General features: G+C 47.4%; 4 protein-coding genes across 4 annotated transcripts; 1 reads left to right on the forward strand and 3 right to left on the reverse strand.

Moving 5' to 3' along the window:
• Nucleotides 1-3307: 3307 nt before the first annotated feature.
• HOO65_090254 (er to golgi transport protein yif1) lies at nt 3308-4471 on the reverse strand (the record flags this gene model as incomplete). The annotated part of the gene is made up of 3 exons (XM_071004560.1): nt 3308-3466; nt 3538-3863; nt 3949-4471. The coding sequence occupies 3 exons, from the start codon at nt 4469-4471 to the stop codon at nt 3308-3310; spliced, it is 1008 nt and encodes a 335-aa protein (XP_070856140.1).
• Nucleotides 4472-5086: 615 nt separating this feature from the next.
• Nucleotides 5087-7208, forward strand: HOO65_090255 (Signal recognition particle receptor subunit alpha -like protein; the record flags this gene model as incomplete). The annotated part of the gene is made up of 3 exons (XM_071004473.1): nt 5087-5317; nt 5403-6324; nt 6436-7208. 3 exons carry the CDS (start codon nt 5087-5089, stop codon nt 7206-7208), a joined length of 1926 nt encoding a protein of 641 aa, XP_070856141.1.
• A 285-nt stretch (nt 7209-7493) lies between these two features.
• Nucleotides 7494-9022, reverse strand: HOO65_090256 (Fatty acid desaturase; the record flags this gene model as incomplete). Its single annotated transcript, XM_071004517.1, has 3 exons — nt 7494-7811; nt 7926-8755; nt 8818-9022. 3 exons carry the CDS (start codon nt 9020-9022, stop codon nt 7494-7496), a joined length of 1353 nt encoding a protein of 450 aa, XP_070856142.1.
• Nucleotides 9023-11398: 2376 nt separating this feature from the next.
• On the reverse strand, nt 11399-15512 carry HOO65_090257 (uncharacterized protein; the record flags this gene model as incomplete). Its single annotated transcript, XM_071004426.1, has 3 exons — nt 11399-11436; nt 11484-14488; nt 14563-15512. 3 exons carry the CDS (start codon nt 15510-15512, stop codon nt 11399-11401), a joined length of 3993 nt encoding a protein of 1330 aa, XP_070856143.1.
• Nucleotides 15513-20440: the final 4928 nt, after the last annotated feature.

Raw genomic sequence — 20440 nt, forward strand, 5'->3', positions numbered from 1 at the left:
ACTTTGCAATACAATTGATGAACTAGAGAAGGATGAAGCTAAAAGTTTGCTGGGGAAGCTGTGTCACCGTGGACTGCCAAAGTCTTGACACTTTCAAGGTGCAACCCTAATAGGGTTAAGGCACCAATTTGTCAATATTGGGCAGAATTTTGCGATTTACTACCTGTCAGAGTCAGATAGCTTATATCGATTTGGAATTTTATAAAATGCTAGGCGACTGATGGCCATTGTTGCTGTGTTATTTTGCGTTTACCTTGCTTGATGTTTTATTCAACGTTTGCCCGGTGTTGATGGCAAATTTTCGTGTATTATTTATATATGCTGATATATCACGGTTAAACAGCGAGCTAAGGCCCATTAGTTTAGTGGTTATGACGTTGGATTTTGATTACTCACGATCAAGGTCTTCCAAAGACGCCAGTTCGAATCTGGCATGGGCCTACAGCATATCTTTTTCCTCGCGTTGTCTCTTTTTTGTCTTTGCAAAAGAATCTACTGCGTTTGTATTTCTTTTTTTTTTTTTTTTTTTTTTTTTTATACCTCTATTGTGCTGTAACCGTTCGCAAATCTCCGTGCAAATCAGGCTCAGGCTAAGTGCGTAAAACGGATGTAACCCCGCTTGCGCCGACTCCGGCCTCCGATAGATTCTAGCAGGCTTAATCTTCTTTGCTTTCTTGTCTTCTCTTCTGTTCTCTTTCCTCTTGTTTCTTGGCCGTCCGAACATTACTGCGTTGCGCAACCCCCCTAACCTCCTGGCAGGCCAATGAGAAGGTGCTTACAAGGAGGCTGTGCACGAATATCAGACAACAGCAATACAGCTTAGCAAACGCTTGTGTCTGGCCTTTCTTCTCCCCCCCCTTCTTCCCCTTATTAATGGAAAAGGCTGCACGAATGACGACATCTTTGTAATCACAAATGCCATGAAGGGCATTTCTCGTATGCCTGTGCTTGCTTGACAAAAAAAGGAGAGGGTGAGAGAACTCGGACAACCAAGAGCCAAGGCTGCCTGCCTGACCCCCTTGTAGTGCTAGTCACATCCCATGCCCACATTGGCCACATGCCTACCAACTGGCCCCTTCTTCTTTTCTTCTCTTCTTCCGCCTTGACCCCCTGTGCAAATCACTTTCTGTGTCCATAATAAAACTTTGCTTTCTTTCTTTAATGCCCTTTATAGCCTTCCTTCTCTTTCTTATTTTGACTATTTGGCGGTAAGTAACCTTTGAGCACTTGGTTGTCAGAGCAAAAGCAAAGGAATCCGAATCCGAGAAGAAATTACAAAAGAGGCCGGTCTTGAACTTGTCTCGGCATTAGTCTTGTTTGGTATAACTATGGCTGGATTTTGCTTTAGTATTGGACGGTCACTCGTTCCTCCGCCTCTATGCATTTATCACTGCCTCTTTCCTCATGTGTCCACGTAATGTACGTGCTATGTATGGCTCACGTGCTTGTGCGGATACGCGTGTGTTGGGGAGGGTAAGCGTCCTATTTGGCTAGATTAGACTGAAATTCTATTATCGTAGCACCTATAACTTGTAGATACAATATGCGAACAGACATGGCTTTTGTCCTCGCCAATCCTAGCCACAATGGCCCTCACATCCCCTATGTTTTTACTCCTATGTTTTCCTCCTGACCTAATACCCGGCCGCCAGCATACTCATGTACACTCCCCACCCTAGCCCCGCCAAGTTTCCTAACAAATTGCGTACTTCTACGCTTTTCACTAGCGTATAGTTGACTGCGCTGACCGCCGGCCACAGCCGCCATCCCGCTACTATAATCGGCCAAAAGTCCGCGAGTGCCGTGGCGTAGAGAGCTGGCCAGTCGACCCGGGCAGCATCAACGGCGCGATTGCTTAAGAGGAAGGCGATACTGCTGGTACCAGTGACAATAGGCGGTTCGTTGGCTAGGGGGGTCATGGAAGCTTTCAACGCACCCATGACCAACGAGAAGAGAAGAGTGTTGACGGCTGCGCCAATGGTCTGATCAAGTAGGAACTTTATAACCGTGTGGCGCACATTGAGACGTGGCTTGGGGGATGTGGCAGAGGCATTAGAGAGGCTTTTGGATTTTCTAGTTGGTGTGGGCAGCGGATGGTTCGAAGGGAACATTTCTTCCAACCAAGTTTGCCTGAGCGTAAATATATTTTTAATAATGGGCTTGCAAGTTTTGGTATGCCATGTTTGAAACAATGGTTTAGGGTAGAACATCGTACCATAGGAAGTTAGGCGGCGTGTTGAGCACGGCAAATACTGCAAACTGGAACACTGAGACCCAGTTGATAGTAGCAGTATTGAAATTGATATCTAGACCAGCCTGGAAAGCCGTTAGGCCCTGGGCAATCAGGTTAGAGCAGACATTGATAATAGTAGCCTGTAGTGTCACTTTGAAAATGACTGGAAGAGCCATGGCTGGAGAGGCTGAGACAATCCTTGCAGTACCTGGAGTTGGGGTCGAGTAAGAGTCAGTACTAGAGCTAAGTTAGAGAAATTGTTGGGATTGGGCCTCAGGCTCTTGGTTGGCCGATTGGGTGTGTGAGTGAGGCTGGGAAAGGGAGGAGTGGTGAGACAAGAGGCAAAAGGCAAGAGGCAGGCGAGAAATGAGAGATGTGAAAGACCTCCCAGGCCGAGGCAGCAAAGTAGCCTAGTGGCTAGTGACTGATCGGTGGCAAACAAGCCGACACATATGTGACTGTGATATGGGCTGTGATAGGTACACTGTGTGTATGTGTATATGTGTGATCAATATGCACGCACCCGGGTCACTGAAAGCCAACAAAGCCGCGGGCTTGTTAGGTTAGCGAGTTAAAAACCTGAAGTAAAGCCAAAGAGAGGCTGAGTCAGAGTAGAAAAGAGCGGTCAAGAGAAAAAGGTGTGCTAGATTAGAGAAAAACTGGGAAACTGGCGCTTATAATAGGTGCAGTAGTGGTAATGGTGAAAATGGGGGGTTGTGGTTGACGTAGAGTTTCAAGTGAGGTCGAGTACGAGTTAGTTGTCCAATAGGGGTCTAGGAACAAGTTTGAGACAAACCCTAGACCTCGTGTAACCCACAAGACATATAGCTCGATGAAATCACGTGAGACTACCGCACGACGGGGAGACGACCATCTTTCATCACGTTCGACATGGCCTGTATTTTTCATCAAGTTGGAATAGAAATCTAAAGCATCCTGTCCCCCCTGAAATCCTCCAATGAAGTAATGGATGTCATACTCGATCAATACTCATAATGGCTTGGGAGACTAGACCTAGGCCAAGCCAGGTTGGGCTAAGGCTGGGCTCAAGGGTCCACAGCCACCTATGGCCATTCAAGGTCGCGTGAGCATCCACATGAAGAAAAGCTGTACTAGATACGAATATGCAAAGAGGAACTGTGTGCGTTGATTGCGCTTGGAGCGGGATGTGTGCACGCTGGCGTGACCGCTGGTGTTGTTTTCAGGCAAAAGCACATATTTGAGAGAGCGCATCTGAGTTAGAGAAGAAGGGAAAAAGGCTGGTTAGTGCGCGGAATAACGAGGAAACAAGGCAAGATACTCACAAGAAACAACGAGTTAGCTAGGAAGGTGTATCCGAACACAAGCCAGCCAATCCAACCACCCGTGCCGTGGCCGCCGTTTACGACTTCGGCCACAGCAATAGTGACAATGATGCCCACAAACTTATAGCCAGAATAAGCAATTAAATCGAGAAGCTGGGACTGGTTAGAGATACCCAGCAGGTAGCAACCAAGCTTGAGAATTAGAATCTCGACAATCACAACAACTAGCGCTGTTGAAGCCGTGGTGCCGAGCACTTCGGGTTGAAACTCGCCACGGAGGCCAGCAACAAGGGTAGAGAGCAGAACATAAGTGACGAGGGCCATTACTGTCGATGGAAGTGTCAGCATCTATGTCAACTAATCATAGCTAGTGGCGGCGATAGCTCCCCGCGATTTGCGTTTGTTTCTTACCTGGAATGTACATGTCGGGGCTATTTACGTCGTCGCGCGGCGGTAAATACCACGCTTCTTGGCCACTGGCACCTCCCATGGCTTGTTTGCGAGACCATGGCTTGTGACGCCAGGGAAACAGCACAAGAAATAGCTTGTTGACGACATATGAGTTGGTGACATTGAAGTACGGCTTGAGTGAAGCAAAGTTGAACCAGCGGTTGATGTTCTGTTCGACATATTCCTGGCCATGTTTGAAGGCCGTCTGACCAAACTGGGCTGCCACCTGTGTCGTAGGGTCGTTCATAAACTGCCCGTAGTTACCAAACATGTTGGCGCCGGCTGTCCCCGCACCACCAGGTCCGCTAGCGCCTGGGGTGGCGCTTGATGTGTACGGATTGCCATAGCCTGCAGTGCCGGGCTGGGCTTGAGGTTGTGAGTGTGATGGAGGCGGTGGCGAGCGGAGTTGCGGCACGGTCGAGACATGTTGTGGGACGGGGTGGTGCAGCGGCGGCGATTGGCCGTATGTTGTTGGTCGTTGCATAGTGTTACGGTTGGGAGGAGTGGGCGACTTGGGGAACGACTAGCAAGCAATTGGAAAGAAAAAGAAGAGAAGATGAACAAAAGGCTGTAGTCCTTTGGTTGGGGGTCGCATGTGGTTGAAGATGGAGCTTGCTCTTGGTTGACCTGACCGAAAGAACAGTTTCGCCTTGCTGCCCGCCCTGTCCAGACAGGGGTTATGAATGGGTCACGTGCTGACACCTGATAGTAGCTTTTAACAGCTGGCATGGTTATTTACATGCTTATACGTTCCCCACTACATAAGGTAGGATTATTATCGGGCCAATAAGATGCTGAGAATGGTTCTTATCACGCAAGCCAGCCTATCACTCACTAATCGTAGCTGTGGATGTCTGGCCTTCTGAACTTCAACTCCTCCATATAAACTATCGTGACCACACTTGCAATACTAGTGACGGTCTTCCTTTTATCGTCTTTTATCTTATCCTTGCGCCTGGCTTATTTTGGTTCTTTTACTTCTTTTTATTACCTTTCTTTTTATCTTCGTCTGCATTTTTCTTTGATACCCCCCTAACTTTTAACCTACGTCGTTGGCCTTTGCCTTAATAACCGTTAGTTCTTCGGATATTTAGTCACCATGCTTGAGTCTTTCGAGATTGTCACTACAGCGGGCGTGGTGCTATGGTCTAGAGCCTTTAACAAGACTAGCCCTTCAATAGTCAACAGCTTTATCACAGATGTCTTTATCGAAGACAAAATCCCCGGTGCCAAGACTGACACGGGTTCGGCTAAGACAAATATGGCCTATAAGACGGATCATCACACGATTAAGTGGACGTTAGTTAAGGAACTCGGCGTGATATTTGTGGTGAGTCTTTTCTTTGTATTTTTTTCCTTTGCGATAGATAGGATAGACAAACAGCCTCTGCTTTGCATCTACTGACCCTTGCTAGGCCGTTTACAGATCAGTCATCCACCTCCCCTGGGTTGATAGTCTCGTTGACAACATCAGCACTATTTTTGTCAGCCTCTATGAAGATAAGCTCAAGAGACCAAACACTACTATCGTTAACTGTGCCAGTTTTGAGAAGTACTTCGACCAGCAGCTTGACGAGCTTGAACAGGTTGCTGGTCCCACCGCACACACACCAGCTACCGGCACCCCGCTTGCTTTCGACGAATTTTCGGCCGATGACTCCATGCCCTCTAGACCAACAACCCCCATGATCACAAATACTACCGCCAGCACTGCCATAGCTGGTCCTGGTGGTAAGCTGTCGCGTCGACAACGCAAAGCCCAGGCACAATCTGCTGTGCAATCCGGCAACGAGTCGTCTTCATCTACGCGCAAAACTAAGACTGCTGTTTCCGCTAAGGATACTAAGAAGAAGGGTCGGAAATGGGACGCTGATGGTATTGCCACTGAGGATGACGACGTGCAGCTTGACTACTCTGCTCCAGGCGACAGCTCAGCACTAGAAGCTCGTGGGCCCTCGGCCAATCTGGAAAACCCCGATGCCTCAACGTGGGGTACTACTACGGCCAAAGGCCAATTTGTGCTACGCGACCTTGGCGATGAGGTGCATGATATACTGGCTTTGGCCAAGTCAAAGAAATCCGAAAAGGCTGAGGCCGCAGCTGACGCCCAAGCAGGCGCGAGGAAAGGTGGACTTGTCGGCACTGGGCTTAGCACACTTGGCGACATGTTCCGCAACGTGGTGGGTGGCAAGACTCTGACTAAAGAGGACCTGGAAAAGGCTATGAAGGGCATGGAAGAGCACTTGCTTAAAAAGAATGTGGCACGTGAGGCGGCACTTCGGCTTTGCGAAGGTGTAGAAAAGGAACTCGTTGGCGTGAAGACAAGCACATGGGAGAGTAAGTATTCTTTTTGCCTTTTGTGTATTGCTCCTTTTTTCATCATGATTTTCTCTTTCCCCTGAGGTGCAGATTAATAATTTACTAACTTTATGCCTCCCCATTTTCTAGGTACACAGGACCGAATAAAACTCGCTATGGAGGCTTCGCTTACAAAGATGCTCACACCAACATCGTCGCTTGATCTTCTCCGCGAAATTAATAACGTCACTGCGCCAGGTATGACGTCATTGGCTAAGCCACGGCCCTACGTAATTTCTATCGTTGGTGTCAATGGTGTTGGCAAGTCGACCAACCTATCCAAGATCTGCTACTTTTTGCTGCAAAACAGGTACAAAGTGCTGATTGCTGCTGGCGATACTTTCCGGTCGGGTGCTGTTGAGCAACTGGCTGTCCATGTGCGCAATCTTCAGGAACTGACGTTGCGTGAGGGTGGCCAGGTAGCACTGTACCAAAAGGGCTATGGAAAGGATGCGGCTGCAGTGGCCAAAGATGCCGTCGCATTTGCGGCGCAAGAGGGCTTTGATGTGGTGCTGATTGACACAGCAGGCCGGCGCCATAACGACCAGCGGCTGATGTCGTCGCTGGAGAAGTTTGCCAAGTTTGCCAACCCAGACAAGATCCTGATGGTTGGAGAGGCGCTGGTCGGCACGGACTCGGTAGCCCAGGCCCGCAACTTTAACGCGTCGTTTGGCGCGGCTCGCTCGCTCGACGGCTTCATAATCTCTAAATGTGATACGGTTGGCGACATGGTTGGAACACTGGTTAGTCTGATTCATGCGACGAACGTGCCGGTGCTGTTTGTTGGCGTCGGACAGCATTATTCTGATCTACGAAATTTCTCAGTAAAATGGGCGGTGGAGAAACTACTGACAGCGAATTAGAGTAAATAGTAGTAGCGACAGTGAGAGACGAGGATAGAAGTATGAGGATAGTATGGAGAAGAGGCTTTGTATGTAAAATAGCAAGAGCCTGAGTCTACATGTATACGCAAACTGCGTTCTAATAACCCATCTAGGAAATCTGCAAATATTTATAGGCCGTGCACATAATTTTAGAACTGGGCTCTAACGGGGAGACATGTTTTATAGTGAGGGCATCACGGGTGTTCGTTCACATAAAGAAGCTTCCGCATCCGTCATCCTCCTTTATTACTCATATACATTCATCTATGTCTTCTTAAACTTGGCTATGAGCTCTTCCTCTGTGAACCTCTGCGTATGGCTCTTGAGCAGCGCCACACGCTCGTCCATGGACATGCTTATTTGGTCGCCTATGGGCACCATGCAACGCGCCAGTGTGGTGTAGTCCTTCATGAGGAGACGCACCGTGAGCATCATGTAGTCGATGTTGTGGAAGACTAGCGCCTGTTGGGCCGCATAAGTGGCCTTGGCCTTGAGAAAAGCTACAGGGTGCTCTCTCCAGTGGCGCAGGGGATTCAGGTGGTGTGATGTGTGGTAGCCGTCGTTGAAGCAATGACGGTTGCTCTGTAGAGGGGTGGGAAGGATGTGTTAGTATGCATGAGTGGGAAGGGATGTAAAATATGATGCGAAGGCAGCGCAAGAACACATTGCCCCACATCGCCAGACTTGTAAACTCACTGGGACATCTATTAATGTGATGCTGGACCGAAAGTCCGAGTTCGGCTCGTCGTGATCGACAAGCGCATGCTGCCCCCAATTACCGACCATCATGGCAATACGCATGAGCACTAGCGGCCACAAAAAGACAAAGCAGGTTGCCTTGGCATTAACGCGGTACATTGCCACGTACGTCGCATAGGAGCCGAGCTCCCAGAAGGCTGTTTTGGCCGCCACAGTCCAGCGGCCACGGCGCGCAAAATACAGCGGAAGCTCAAACCAGATAAGTAGAATAAAGCGGGCCACATAGGCGGCAAAATGTGCAGGAGAATCGCGCTGGTAGCGCAACGTCGATGATAAGTCATTTGGGCCATTGCCCTCAACGTGGTGGTGCTTGACATGATGGTAGTAGTACGAGTTATGCGTATGGCCCATGAATAAGTTTGTGATGTAGGGAAAGATAGCATCGACCGCTGCCAGCCGTGGATGCAGCACGCCGCCACCGTGGATGTGTTGATGCATTAGCAGTGTATACGGCCCCGCATAGAGCAATTGCATTAATGCGTGAAGAAATCCGTGCCACGTGTTTGCGCGCCACAGGAACATTACTAGTGCACTCGGGATTGTCGTTGTGGCATACAGTAGCAAGTGCGTCAGCATGACAGTATCCGCCTCAACACGTACAACGGCCCGGGCTAGCCGCAGGTACGGCTGTAGTAGCCAATGGTTAAGCCAAGCTGGTAGGCGCTTCAGTTCGTCATATGTGACATTACTAAAGACCGTGGGCTCAAACAGCGGGTCGGTTGGCGTATTGAGCGCGGTTAGATAGGTGATGAGCTCATGGTCGTTGCCTACCAAGGGGAGGTGTTAGTAGAGTAGCGTGGAGATAAGGGGGTGGACGAAGGAGGCATACTGTGTGATGCCTGGGAGTTATGGCCCCTGCGCTTAACAGGGTCTGAGTCGTGGCTAGCATGTAAGTTAGTAGCATTAAACGCCGTTGCAAGCGACGGTGCCGGGGCAGCCTTTGCGGCCGTGGCCTTAAGGATGTCATCACGGAGGTTCTTCAGAAGGAGCTCATCGGGCTTAGTCAACAACGGGTCAAACACCAGGTCAGCCATGACTTGTTCTTGGTAGGTAATTGGATAAGTAGATAAGCTATAGCATAGAACACAAGAGATGCTAATATGGGGCGAGAGAGGGATGGAGGGAAATCATAGAGCTAGTAAGGCGCGTGAACCATACGCCAAAGCTAAAGCTGAAAAAAAGAACAAAACAGAGGCATTCATTAGAAACTGCGCAACTTGTTTGTTAACACGTTCGGTGTTTAAGCCCCTTTGAGGTTAGAAGGAATGGGAATGGCGAAAACACATACGTCTGAAAAAAAAAAAAAAAAAAAAGGAGGCAGAGGAAGAACTTTCAAAAAGAAATGTCGACACCAACGTGATTCGAACACGCGCCCGCGAACGGACTTCCTTAGCTGCAAGAATAGCAGGGAAGCGCCTTAACCACTCGGCCATAGTGCCTTATGAGAACCTGGCAAATATGGCCTTATACTAGTATATAAGGATACCAAGATTTGCGGGCAAATGGATGATTTTCGGCTACGTATCCAAAAAGTTCCCAGGTGAAGGACTCGTTTTTCGAGTCTGACCGTCGTATTACCGCGAAATAATTGGTAGGTAGAATACAATACAATACAATGGGCAAATGGATGATGGCAGAATGGAAGAAGGTAAACTCAATCTTCACGTTCGACATCAAAGGAGTTGGCGTCGTTTGATCTCTGTGATTCCCGTAGACGTTAAATATATTCAAGTTCAAGACATCAAAGGAGCCTTTGATGCGGTCGACCCAGAGAGAATGCAACGCAGGATGGTGGAGAGCCTTTGGCCGACAAATTTGTGCATATGGGTCAGAAGCTTCATGGAAGGAAGAGAGGCGAGCATCCATGCCGAAGACACAACCACAACTTTTGTGGGAGGCTCTCTCCCACAGGGCTCACCGCTCTGCAGACACACCCCCCCCGCTACTGGGATACGCAGACAACGGGGCTCTAAGTGGCTAGTAGTCAAGATTTCCCAGGGCACGGTGGAGCCATCGAAATCGTCATGAAGGAAGCCGTAGGTTGGACTAGATGATGAAGAGAAGGGCCCCCTAGCATTTGTGAGACCCCTTAGATTTCTGAATCCTCATAGTAAGTTGTAGACTACGAGCTAAGAAAAATAACATTTTCAGGAGCTGGGCAACTAGCACCAGGAGCGAGATATTAGAGAGTTTTGTAACTTCACTAGCCACCTAGGGGCCATGCCGCTCCGCCTGCTAAGAAAAAGATCCATGATAGATAGCATTGAATAATATATTCTGATACGAAACAAAATGCAAGCAGAGCTACCGAGTAGCAAAAAGGGCAGAAGAGTCGGCGAGCTATCAGAAAACATCAAATTCTTGTCTTAACCAATAGTCTTTATGTACGCCATGATTAGACCCTACATCTACTAGCTACAAGTATGTATAGGACGCCATATTCAGTAAGTTGAACCTGAGCTTGACTTTATTCAACGTTTATTATTCATATTATCCAGTCCAATTAAACTTCAAGGATATATTGTCTGACAGAGGGGACTTGGTAGCACAGGTGAGCCTAGATATACCAAATGGTCCCTATAGCTAGTAACTACCGTTTTCTATTACACACCGGAGCGAACAAGGTTCTGGACCGGCCGGTTAGCATTCTGTCCACATCTATCAATTATAAATTAGCCCTATATCCCACGCTAATCAACGACAGCTTACATCAATGCCTGAACAGCTAGCGCGAAGAAATGTAAGAAAAAAGAAGACAGTGATCCTGATGAGACGGACGAACGCTAATAACGGATGCATATCAAGAGTAAAAACACGTTAATAGAAAAAAAAGGCAAAAAGAAATATCGTCAAGTCAGTGATTCCAACAAACCAGAATCTTCAATAAGCATATGCTCAAGTTAACCTAAAAAAAATACAAGCAAATGAAAACAAAAGCGTTTCAATATACATAGAAAAAGGGAAGAAGAATAAGATATGGGGAAAGGCATAAAGATAAGAACAAAGAAAATAAATACGTGACGTATGGTTATAGTTTAGTGCATCATTGGTTCGTCTGGCTCCATTGCGGCGTGTTTCGATATACAGCCGATGTATAGCTGTGCAACGTCCGGTATGGAGCTCTATAGCCTGGGCCCGGTTGGGCATCAGTACTCCAGCTGCGCTGACGTGTGTGGCCCTGGATACTGTGATGGCTATTGCGATAGGGCTGCTTTTGTTGTAGTGGCTGATTTTGCGGTGCCTTTTGCTTGCGTTGGCAGAAGCTCAAGCTTTGAATGTACATGGCTTGTTGTTGTTGCTCGTGCGCCATTTGCATGTTCACCAGTTGGTGCATCTTAGGTGCACACGAAGGTGGCCTAGACTGCCTCGTATGCTTGTGAGACTGACCCTGACTTTTACTCTGCACATAGTTATGATGTGTTGATGTACCTTGTGCCGGGCTTTGACGCTGATATACAGGTAGTACAGGGACTGAAGATGAATGCAGCAGTGTACTTCCAGAGACGCCCTGCTGCGCCTCAATAGATGGAAACGCAGCCACAGCGCTAGAGGGCCTTTCGCGAGCGATTGTGGGCACAGCCGCAGTCATTCCACTGTTTCGACGCTGAGTATCTGAGTAGGCTCGTACTGGACGAATGCGCTGAGGGCGGACGGTCTGCATAGGGGTATCTAGCGTGGCGATCTGGCTGCCATCTCGCGAAGATGTGCGTGAGTGAAACTTCTTTCTAGGGGACTCAGAGCCGTCTCGACTTTTGCACGGTGGGGTGTCAGACCAAAAGTTTGAGAGGCGAAGGCTGATAAAGCTGCGTCTGCGAGGCGTGATAGGAGCCCAATCAATGGGGAGTGGGGTTTCTGCGGTAGTAGTCGTGGTGGTACCCTGTGGGCAGCCAAAGACATCACTAGGCAGCACCGGAGATGGCGTTTCACTACCAAACAACCCGCATGAATAGGTACGCGAGACACTGTTGCTTCTAGACTGAGCGTGTGCAATAACGGGCGCCGAAGTCTCGGCCACAGCAGCTTCCATATATGCACCAGGCTGTGTCGGATCCGTAGTGCTTCGCTTGCGACTAGAGCGCGGACGCCCATCCGTTATGCGTCCCAACATAGGGTTGATAGTCCTTTTGCGCTCTTCAGTAAGATCAGCAAGCGCCTTGTCAAATGCAAGTTTTTGCGCAGCAGCATCTACCTTGAGATCTACATTGTTGATAGCTTCCTTCTTAAAAGAACGAGTCCTGTATCTAGTAGGACGTTTTGATGGAGATTTTGGCGCCTCTGAAGCGGGAGTAGATAGGGACACTCCAGTTTTGTCCTTGGTCTGTTTGTTGGTCGACATAATGTTCTTTGGAGGCTTTGAGCGCGCAAGAACACTGCCGAAAGAGTCGCTAATAAACGATCTCCTCTTACGCAACTTCCCACCAGCCTCTTGATAGCTCTGGTCAGAATTGATGGTGACCCGCTGTTCTTCGCACGTGATAGTCTGCGGAGGCGACAGGACATTTTCCATAGGGATTTCTTGCGTGAAGACTTGCTGCGGAACATGGTTGTCAATGGAAGTCGGGGCATTTTCAAAGCTGCCCACACTCATGATAGTTTGAAGTGTTGCTTTACTTGGCTGACCCCTTATAAGTCTCTTAACAGATGGATGCAGGAGCTCTGCACTTTTCAAGTCCCTTGCTTTACGAGAGACTATGGGAGACGCCAAACTAGGCCCGTTGTCGACAATAACAGCTGAAGTCTCATCCTTACTAGGCAAGTAAAACGAGGATCTGAATGCAGCACCGCTGAGAAGCTTTTTAAACTTGTTCAGCTTAGCACCTCCTCGACCTGTTGCCGATAGTGTCGGACCCGAAGGTTCATTCTCCACTGCCGAGCCCCGAAAATCAGGGGAACAAGTCTGCTTAGAAATGGATGTACTAGCAGGGTAATGAGAAGATTGCCTCCTAGGCTTTCTAATAGAGGTATTTCTTGTAGCCAATAGCGCTACATGGGCTACCTTTGGGGATACCGGAGAAGTATTACGCACACATGGCGGCGACATGCTAGTGGAGCTCCTCGAGTGCTTTGAGACAAGCGCTTTGGGCGACGATTCCATGGATGAAGGAAGAAAGCGCGGCTCCGGTATCTTCTGGGATGGAGTAGGACGATGTGGAATACTGGGTATAAATTGTGCATCAAGTTCAGCACAGTGTTCTTTCTGTGAAGATGCAAAAGATTGTGATTTTTCCAAGGCGGATGGACCAAGAGATGGAACGCTGCCACACCGGGACTGGGACCCTGAGGCAGATCGAACGATATTTCCCCGGTCGCCTTTCACATGCACGGAGCTCTGCGATGATCTGGTCGACATGTTTGAGCCATAACCAGAATCCGTTGTCATTGACCGCTTGGTAGTAGATCGCGAGTATTCAGAGGTTGGGCTAGAAACAGTACCACTTGTTGACCGCGAGATAGTTTGTGTTGACATTAGCAGGTCAGTATCGGTAGTGGTCTGTGTTGGATGGGCGCTGATATCTGGCCTGACGTGTAATATTTCAGGGGAAAACTCAGACTCGCTGTCATTTTCGAACAAGCTAGAATCAGTAGCCTGGGGCTTAGAAATTGTCAAGAGATCACTTTTAGGGCTTGCTGGGCGGGAAAGTGAGAAGCTTCCAAAATCGAAGGTCAAATCTATTGAAAGATCAACAGTTGGCAGAAAGGAAGGCTCGGCAATCTCGCTGGTTTCAATATCTGAAGGCCGTTTTGTTGGGGATTCTGTAAAAATTGCGGCGATAGGAGTTTCTAAGGTTAGGGGTTCAATGGATAGGCCAAGGTCCTTCCGAGTTAGCTTCAACTCGGAAACCGTCAAAGACCTTCTCTCGGCAAGTTTTAGTCCGATATTGTCCCCATGAGCAGCATCAGGAGTAGAACAACTAGGTGTTGGATTGTGAGCAGCGTCGGAGCTTTCCGGCCCATCATTTAACAGCATCATAGATGAACGTGGGCTAGATTCAGGCGACCCATTCATGATGCGAAGAGACCCAAACTTAATACCTCCAAGCTGCATGTATCGAGATTCACAAGGTGTGACAGCGCGTTCAAAGGTTTCCTGCTGCAACTCCACATTCATTTGACTGGGCATGGGAAGCAGAATTGAATCAGCCAAATCAGACTCCATACTTCCCCTCTGGCCAAAACTCCTAGTTTCGTGTGCACTGCGACTTGCGCGTGGTGGAAATACCAGCGATGGTTGAGCTCTGGTAGCAACACCGGGAGTCTGGGCCATGGAACGCCGCCTTGATGGAGCTAGAAACGACAGGTCGGATGCAATCCTAGGAAAACCTTCGGAGGTCTTTCCACGGCCATTATCCCAAGCCGGGCTAGAGCTATCAGATACGGCCTGTTCAAATTCCATCGTGTCAAAAGGAATTTCGTTTAAATTCAGCAGCCGTTTTGCTTCATATGACGTCATGTCAAAATTTCGTGAAGTACGGTTACCAGTCATGATCGAAGCGTGAGCACTATAGGGAAATTTTGTTAGTGGCATTTAATGCATGGCATTAAAGTTTGGGTAGGATTTATAGCAGATACTCACGCATCAATTCCGGCTTGGCTGAAATAAAAATCAGCGATTGACTGATCACACACCATTGTAGTGGCTCTACGGGCTGGCATGTCTTTACGCAAGTTTGGTCCAGCGACGAAAACACTCTTAGTTTTAAGGCCACGCTCAAATGCGTCTTTGCTAGATAATGTGCGGAACAAGCTTGTACGTCTATTCTTCTTCAAGTTGATCTCGAGATCATCCTCACTAGAGTTCATATCACCCAAGACGCCAGCGAACATAGTGTCCTCGGCATCTATTGGGCCATCTACTGAGCTAGAACGGGAGAAAGGACGGCTCTCATCGTCAGATTCTAAAGAAAACATAGGACGCATTTGTCGTGTAGCAGGGGTAGCTATGGGGGGTGAGGCGGTTTGTTCGAATTTCGCGACTGTAGGTGTTGTGGGAGGAAAGAGTGAGTGTGAGGGTAGAGTAAAATAATCCAGATCACTAGTATGAGGTTCCGGCTGTTGTATAGTAGTAGCGGCTACTGATGTCGAAATTGCCGCCATGGTCATCATGTCGGGAGAGACTATCGAAGTTTCCAAAGCGGTAGTGGTAGGAGGCATCTCGTCGGTTACAAGCACACTGGAAAAAACATTGCTAAAGTCTGCGCCAAAAGAAGATTCTGGTATCTCGGGAATTTCAATGGTTGCGCTGGTCAGGCGGGTTCGGCCGGTGCTGATATTTACAGACGCACTCGGTCTAGTCGATAGACTATGCGTCAGGTCCTTTTTTGGGGGAGAATTTGCTGAAGGGCCACTATTCGTAGAGGTGCCGTCAAGAGTAGATGTAAATCGAGGTCGGGAGTACTGATTTTGTGGTGTGTTGTTCAAGTCTGTAGTGTGACTCGCGGTGTTGCGACGGATGGCGCCGGCAGAGTTATGCAATTGGCCGTTGCCGATGGCAAGGCCAGCGCTCTGAGACTGTACATTACCCATATCGAGCCTCAGGAGAAAAGAGAAAACAAGAGAAACAAAGGAAAAGAAACAAAGCACAAGCTCCGGGGCACACCCGCAGGCGTGAGTCCCAGTGCTTTTTTGTTAAGCCTCCTAATATCCAAGACGAAGATCAAGCAAGACTCGAGAACAACCAGCACTATAACAAGGCGCAACTCTCGTGAGATCCCATTTGACGCTGGGACCCAACACCTGGCGTGGTCAAACCGTAGAGCCAAAGTTAGAGAGTATGATCGTTGGTACGTTTCTTTAAGGATAAAGTCTGGTCGTCGTCTCGCCGTTTTGTTGAGCGGTCGGTAAAGGATGGCTGGGGTTGCAAAGAGCCCAAAGCTTGAAACTCGGGGTATAGTTGTAAGCGTCTCAAGAACAACAGCGTTTATATGTATGAGATGTGGGTAACGGAGACAATGAAGTAAATAAACAAATAGAAAGAAGAACAAATAAAAAAGGCTACACAGCTCAGCCGAAGAAGGGAAATTCAGTAGGAAAAATAAAGAAGAGAAAAAGGAAATTGAATATATACGAGACGTGTATGCCCTCAAAAGCCGGCCAAAAAAAAGATAAAAGAAAAAAGGTTTCTGTAAGTCGAAGTAAGGGCGCTAAAGGCAGGTAGAGCGGGCGACGGACTTTAATAACATTTGTCACAAAAGTGAGGATATATACCTTGCAAGTAAGGACATGGACAAATGCTAGGTTTATCACTCGTCTAGTCCTCTTCAGGTCTTTGGGATCTTGGTTCCTGCGGGTGCTCGTTCTTCTCGAAACCAGCCTTTTCGCCCTTTCCAGGTGATAATAAAGAAGGAGAGTATGAGAAAAGAACACCACGAAGAACTCCGCAAGTAATCAAAAGTATGACCTTCTTTTAATACACTTGAACGCTAAGGCAAGGAAGGTTGCAGTAATGGGCAAGACAGAGGGAATTCGTGATTCCGCTGCCAATGAAGCTGGGCGTGACCAAGAGTGGGTTGAATAGGATGGGGGAGAAAGGAGAGCATGGGTGGGTGCAAGGATCAAGTTGATGGGAGACAAGGCCAAGGCTCCTCTCGACACCACTGCTCGCAACTAATCCAATGTGAAGCCAAGGCAAGGCAGGTCCAGGCAACCAAAAGAAGAGACCAGCACGGTCGCCAAGTCCGCCAGGACTTATACATCAACTTAGTAGCATCAGGTTAGTACTAGCGCAATATAAAACAAGCCCATTCACAGCTGAAATACTAGGCACAAGAATAGCAAGAGGACATGATAGTCAAACACGCCGTCTCTTATTCAACGATGTGATGAGAAGCCTGCTCTGCCTTCTAATGAAACCGGAGGCCCTAATGAGGTGCAGTTATAGATTTTCTTTCTCGTGGTTGGCCATTACACAAATATTTACCGCGCTCCCTTTGAGACCCTCCCACACCCCTACTTACTCGAACACGATATTAGGGAGGTTAGCTTTGCGTTCTAGCCGAGGGGTCTTGTTGGTTGCTCAGGGCAAGGCTGGGAAATCCATGCTCAGGCTCTTGGAAAAAAATAAGAACGAAAATGAAAGTTTTTAGTTGACATAACCACTAGCTGGAGGTTTCTGCAACATGGAAAGCTGAAAAAGCCTAGATTCTGCAAGGCACTATGCGCATGCATCCTATGACTTCTAATTATATATGTGCTGGAATTATTTCGTTATAATCAGTAGCAATAGCAACGGCAGCGGCAGCGGCGGCAGCCACAATAGCTGAGATGCAGCAAGACCAGAAGGACTCACCATACTGCAATATAGCCTTGTCTTCACAGCATAACAGAGGAAAATTTTAATCTCCCGAAAGCAGTAATGTAGGCCTTCAAGCCCGGTCTTTGCAGCAAGTGTTGTATGTAAGCACACATGTAGTAGACTGCGAAAAGGAAGAAGGAGCAAGATAATCCTCGGTTAGCTAAACTACTCATTTAGTCTTCATCTTTGAAAATCATCTTGTCGGGGGGAGGAGGATTGGGGGAACAAGACAAAGTCGTAAGAATGGAGGGGGCATGGGGACTTACACATACAGGATACAGCAAGGTCTTGTATAGCAAATATCCCGCCATATCGACGAATAGGCTTATGGCAAGTCTGACCAGACAAGACCGAGCCAGGCCGGGAGCCAGTCTACACCAGGTAAACGAAGCGATGATATACACAAGGACAATCTAAGACAAAACAAGGCCTAAAAAAAAGCCAAAGAAGAAAGTTGGCCTTGTTCATACTAAGGCTGTTTTCTTTTCGGGATCACCACACCCGAGACGATAGAGGACAACAAAAAATTTGAAGACAACGTCAAGATAAAGGGTGTCGAAATGGAAAGGCAAGAAATTACATTGTATTGTCACAGCAAGGCACACAAAAAATCAATTTCAATTTTTTTCTGTGCGTTTACAGCAAACGGACAACGATGAAAAGGGCAAGAGAGGAACAAAGGCGGTGAAATAATATCACGTCATGGCAGAAACAGAAACGATTTGATCATATTACGAGCCAAGTACTTATCATGTATTGCCATTGTGCTTTGTTGCGTGGCAAGTCTTGTTAGATACCTGTAGCTACAAGCATTCTTATTGTATCCACTATCTACATATACCTGTGTGTATACTTCAATACCCCATTCTCCAGAAATCTTCTCCTAACTTTTCCCACAACGCCCATCCTGCGCGCAAAAAGATAGAACGAAATTTGTCTTAATGTTGACATCACCATGAAAAGCCTAGCTTGCTATTGCGTCTAAACAGCAAGGTTGGCCCCTACTGCCAATATCCTATGAAATTATAGGACCAGGATCACAGCTCCCCCCTTGGTCTGAATTTGTCATGGGCAAATATCCGTGTGCTAGAAAGAAAGGCTGAGGCCAAAAGCGTCTGTGTCTCTCAGGTTCCATCCCCACCAAACAAAAGAATTCAACACTATGCTAATGTCTTACAGGGTGATCAATCTTGCCTTACACTCTACCTTGCTTCTCTTTTTCTGCCTGCAATAATCTTATAAAGCCTCGGTTGACCACAGCCTGTAGCGAATGGCGATCAACCCCCCTTTTCCTCTTATAGAAAGTTGCCAAAGCCTCCCAGCCAGCTGTCACATTTACCGCCGCCCAGAAGGGAATAGCAAGCTTTGATCATCTCTCAAAGAAGGCTTTATATTTTCTCATGCTGCTTCCATTTTATCATTGCCATCACTTGTCACCCCATAGCTTCAACTACTACGAAACTCCGTTAGTTGGTTTTCTGTAATTTCAATCTCCCAAAGATTAACGCTAGTTTAGCTAGCTTCACTTGTCAAAATTAATGTCTCAGGTACCGCTTAGCCTAACAATGAAGCCGAACCTTGCCAGTAAAGAACCCTTGTTGATATATTTTATGTTAGGGTTGAGCAGTCTGGTACGTACCATTCCAAGAGAGTTCCGCCTGTCATGACGTTATTGGCACCAAATATTCAGAGTTCCAGCATCTACTTGGACGGCGTTGGCTATTGTGCCTCCTTCTCTCGATATCTAATAAAGCATAAGTACTCTGCCTTTTGAGTTAAATCAACTATCTGTTCCAACTCAACAACGGCAATCTGCTTGCTCCTTCACCTATCGTCTTGATAACAAAGCTTTGTTTGCAACAATCACTCAAACAGAAGACATCTGCACATACCGAGAAAATCGAAGTAGAAAAACTAGCGCTGACCGCCTATTAGACGTCCCTGGGCAGCCAGTCATAGGCCATAAACAGATAAACATATCCTTATTCGTTGAAGTCTGTTCTCTCTCTGCTGGTCGTTTCTGCCACATCATAATTGCATATATGAAGTGCAAAATCATCTAGCTTCGCTCATAATTCCTAGTATCAAGAAGCTAACTAGAAGCTGAAGCTTGCGGATCACTACCCACAAAACTGCCAGCCCCCTTTATTTATTGTGATGATATGCAGATCACGACTTTCGTGAGGTCTCTCCTTCCTAGAATCTTACAATGTGCTTAAGGACTAGGAAATGGCTCCCATGGCATTAGCACAGCTCTACTCTTTGGGAATTTCTGTTTTTAACTCTTGCTCTTATAATCTTGGCAAAGATATACAGGAGTTGGCTTTGTTGACAGCCTACCTCACGTTTCACAAAAACACGGAGATGAGCCATCCGGTAGGGCTTTACATCGACAACGGACGTCAGTGTCGAACCAAGAAGACGTACAAGCCAGCCGAAGAGAGTACAGCTATCCTATAGATTCATAGATGCATTGCCGTTATCGTGTTCTTCCTTCCTAGGAAAATCTTGAAGTCCATACCATCTTGGTCTTCTGATTGATGTTATAGTTACACAAGATCAGTCCCAACCCATGAATGTCGAGCGACATGGGTTTCAAATATACATGAGACGTAAACATCATTCTCATACAAGAAGACTCCAATAAATCACCTGATTATACCTGGCTGGTTTGACTTGAGATAGCTTGTTGTCTCTCACATTTAAGACAGAAATAGACACCAGTGCATGACTAACCTGACTTCTCTTTGAAGTACCCTATCGTACGTACTGCTTTCTAGTAATAGTAATATATCGGAGCTTCAATTAATCAATGTAGAATGTTCGATTAGGCGAGAATCGTTTATTCAGAGTCTTCACCTTGCAATGCCAAGTTGCAGAGAAAGACAACTATATCAGCAAATAGTCCATCTTGACCTTAACTTAGACATTCTGGTGTACCACGAGTCATGTGGCAACTTCTGTTAGCTTGAATCATGCTAGAGTTACAGCGCGTTTGCGAGTTCTGCAAATAGTGTCAGCTACGCACATAAAGTCGCCGCGAAAGAAGCAGGACGGCGTTCATGCATATTGATCAATGTACCCTAACCCTTGTTCATCACGTGATTCCGCCATTCATTGAAAAAAAAAAAGGAGAGTAGCCCCGTGCATGCATGCATGT

This window comes from Ceratocystis lukuohia, assembly GCF_044167205.1.
Source record: "Ceratocystis lukuohia strain C4212 chromosome Unknown Supercontig9_pilon, whole genome shotgun sequence".
Lineage (NCBI taxonomy): Eukaryota > Fungi > Ascomycota > Sordariomycetes > Microascales > Ceratocystidaceae > Ceratocystis > Ceratocystis lukuohia.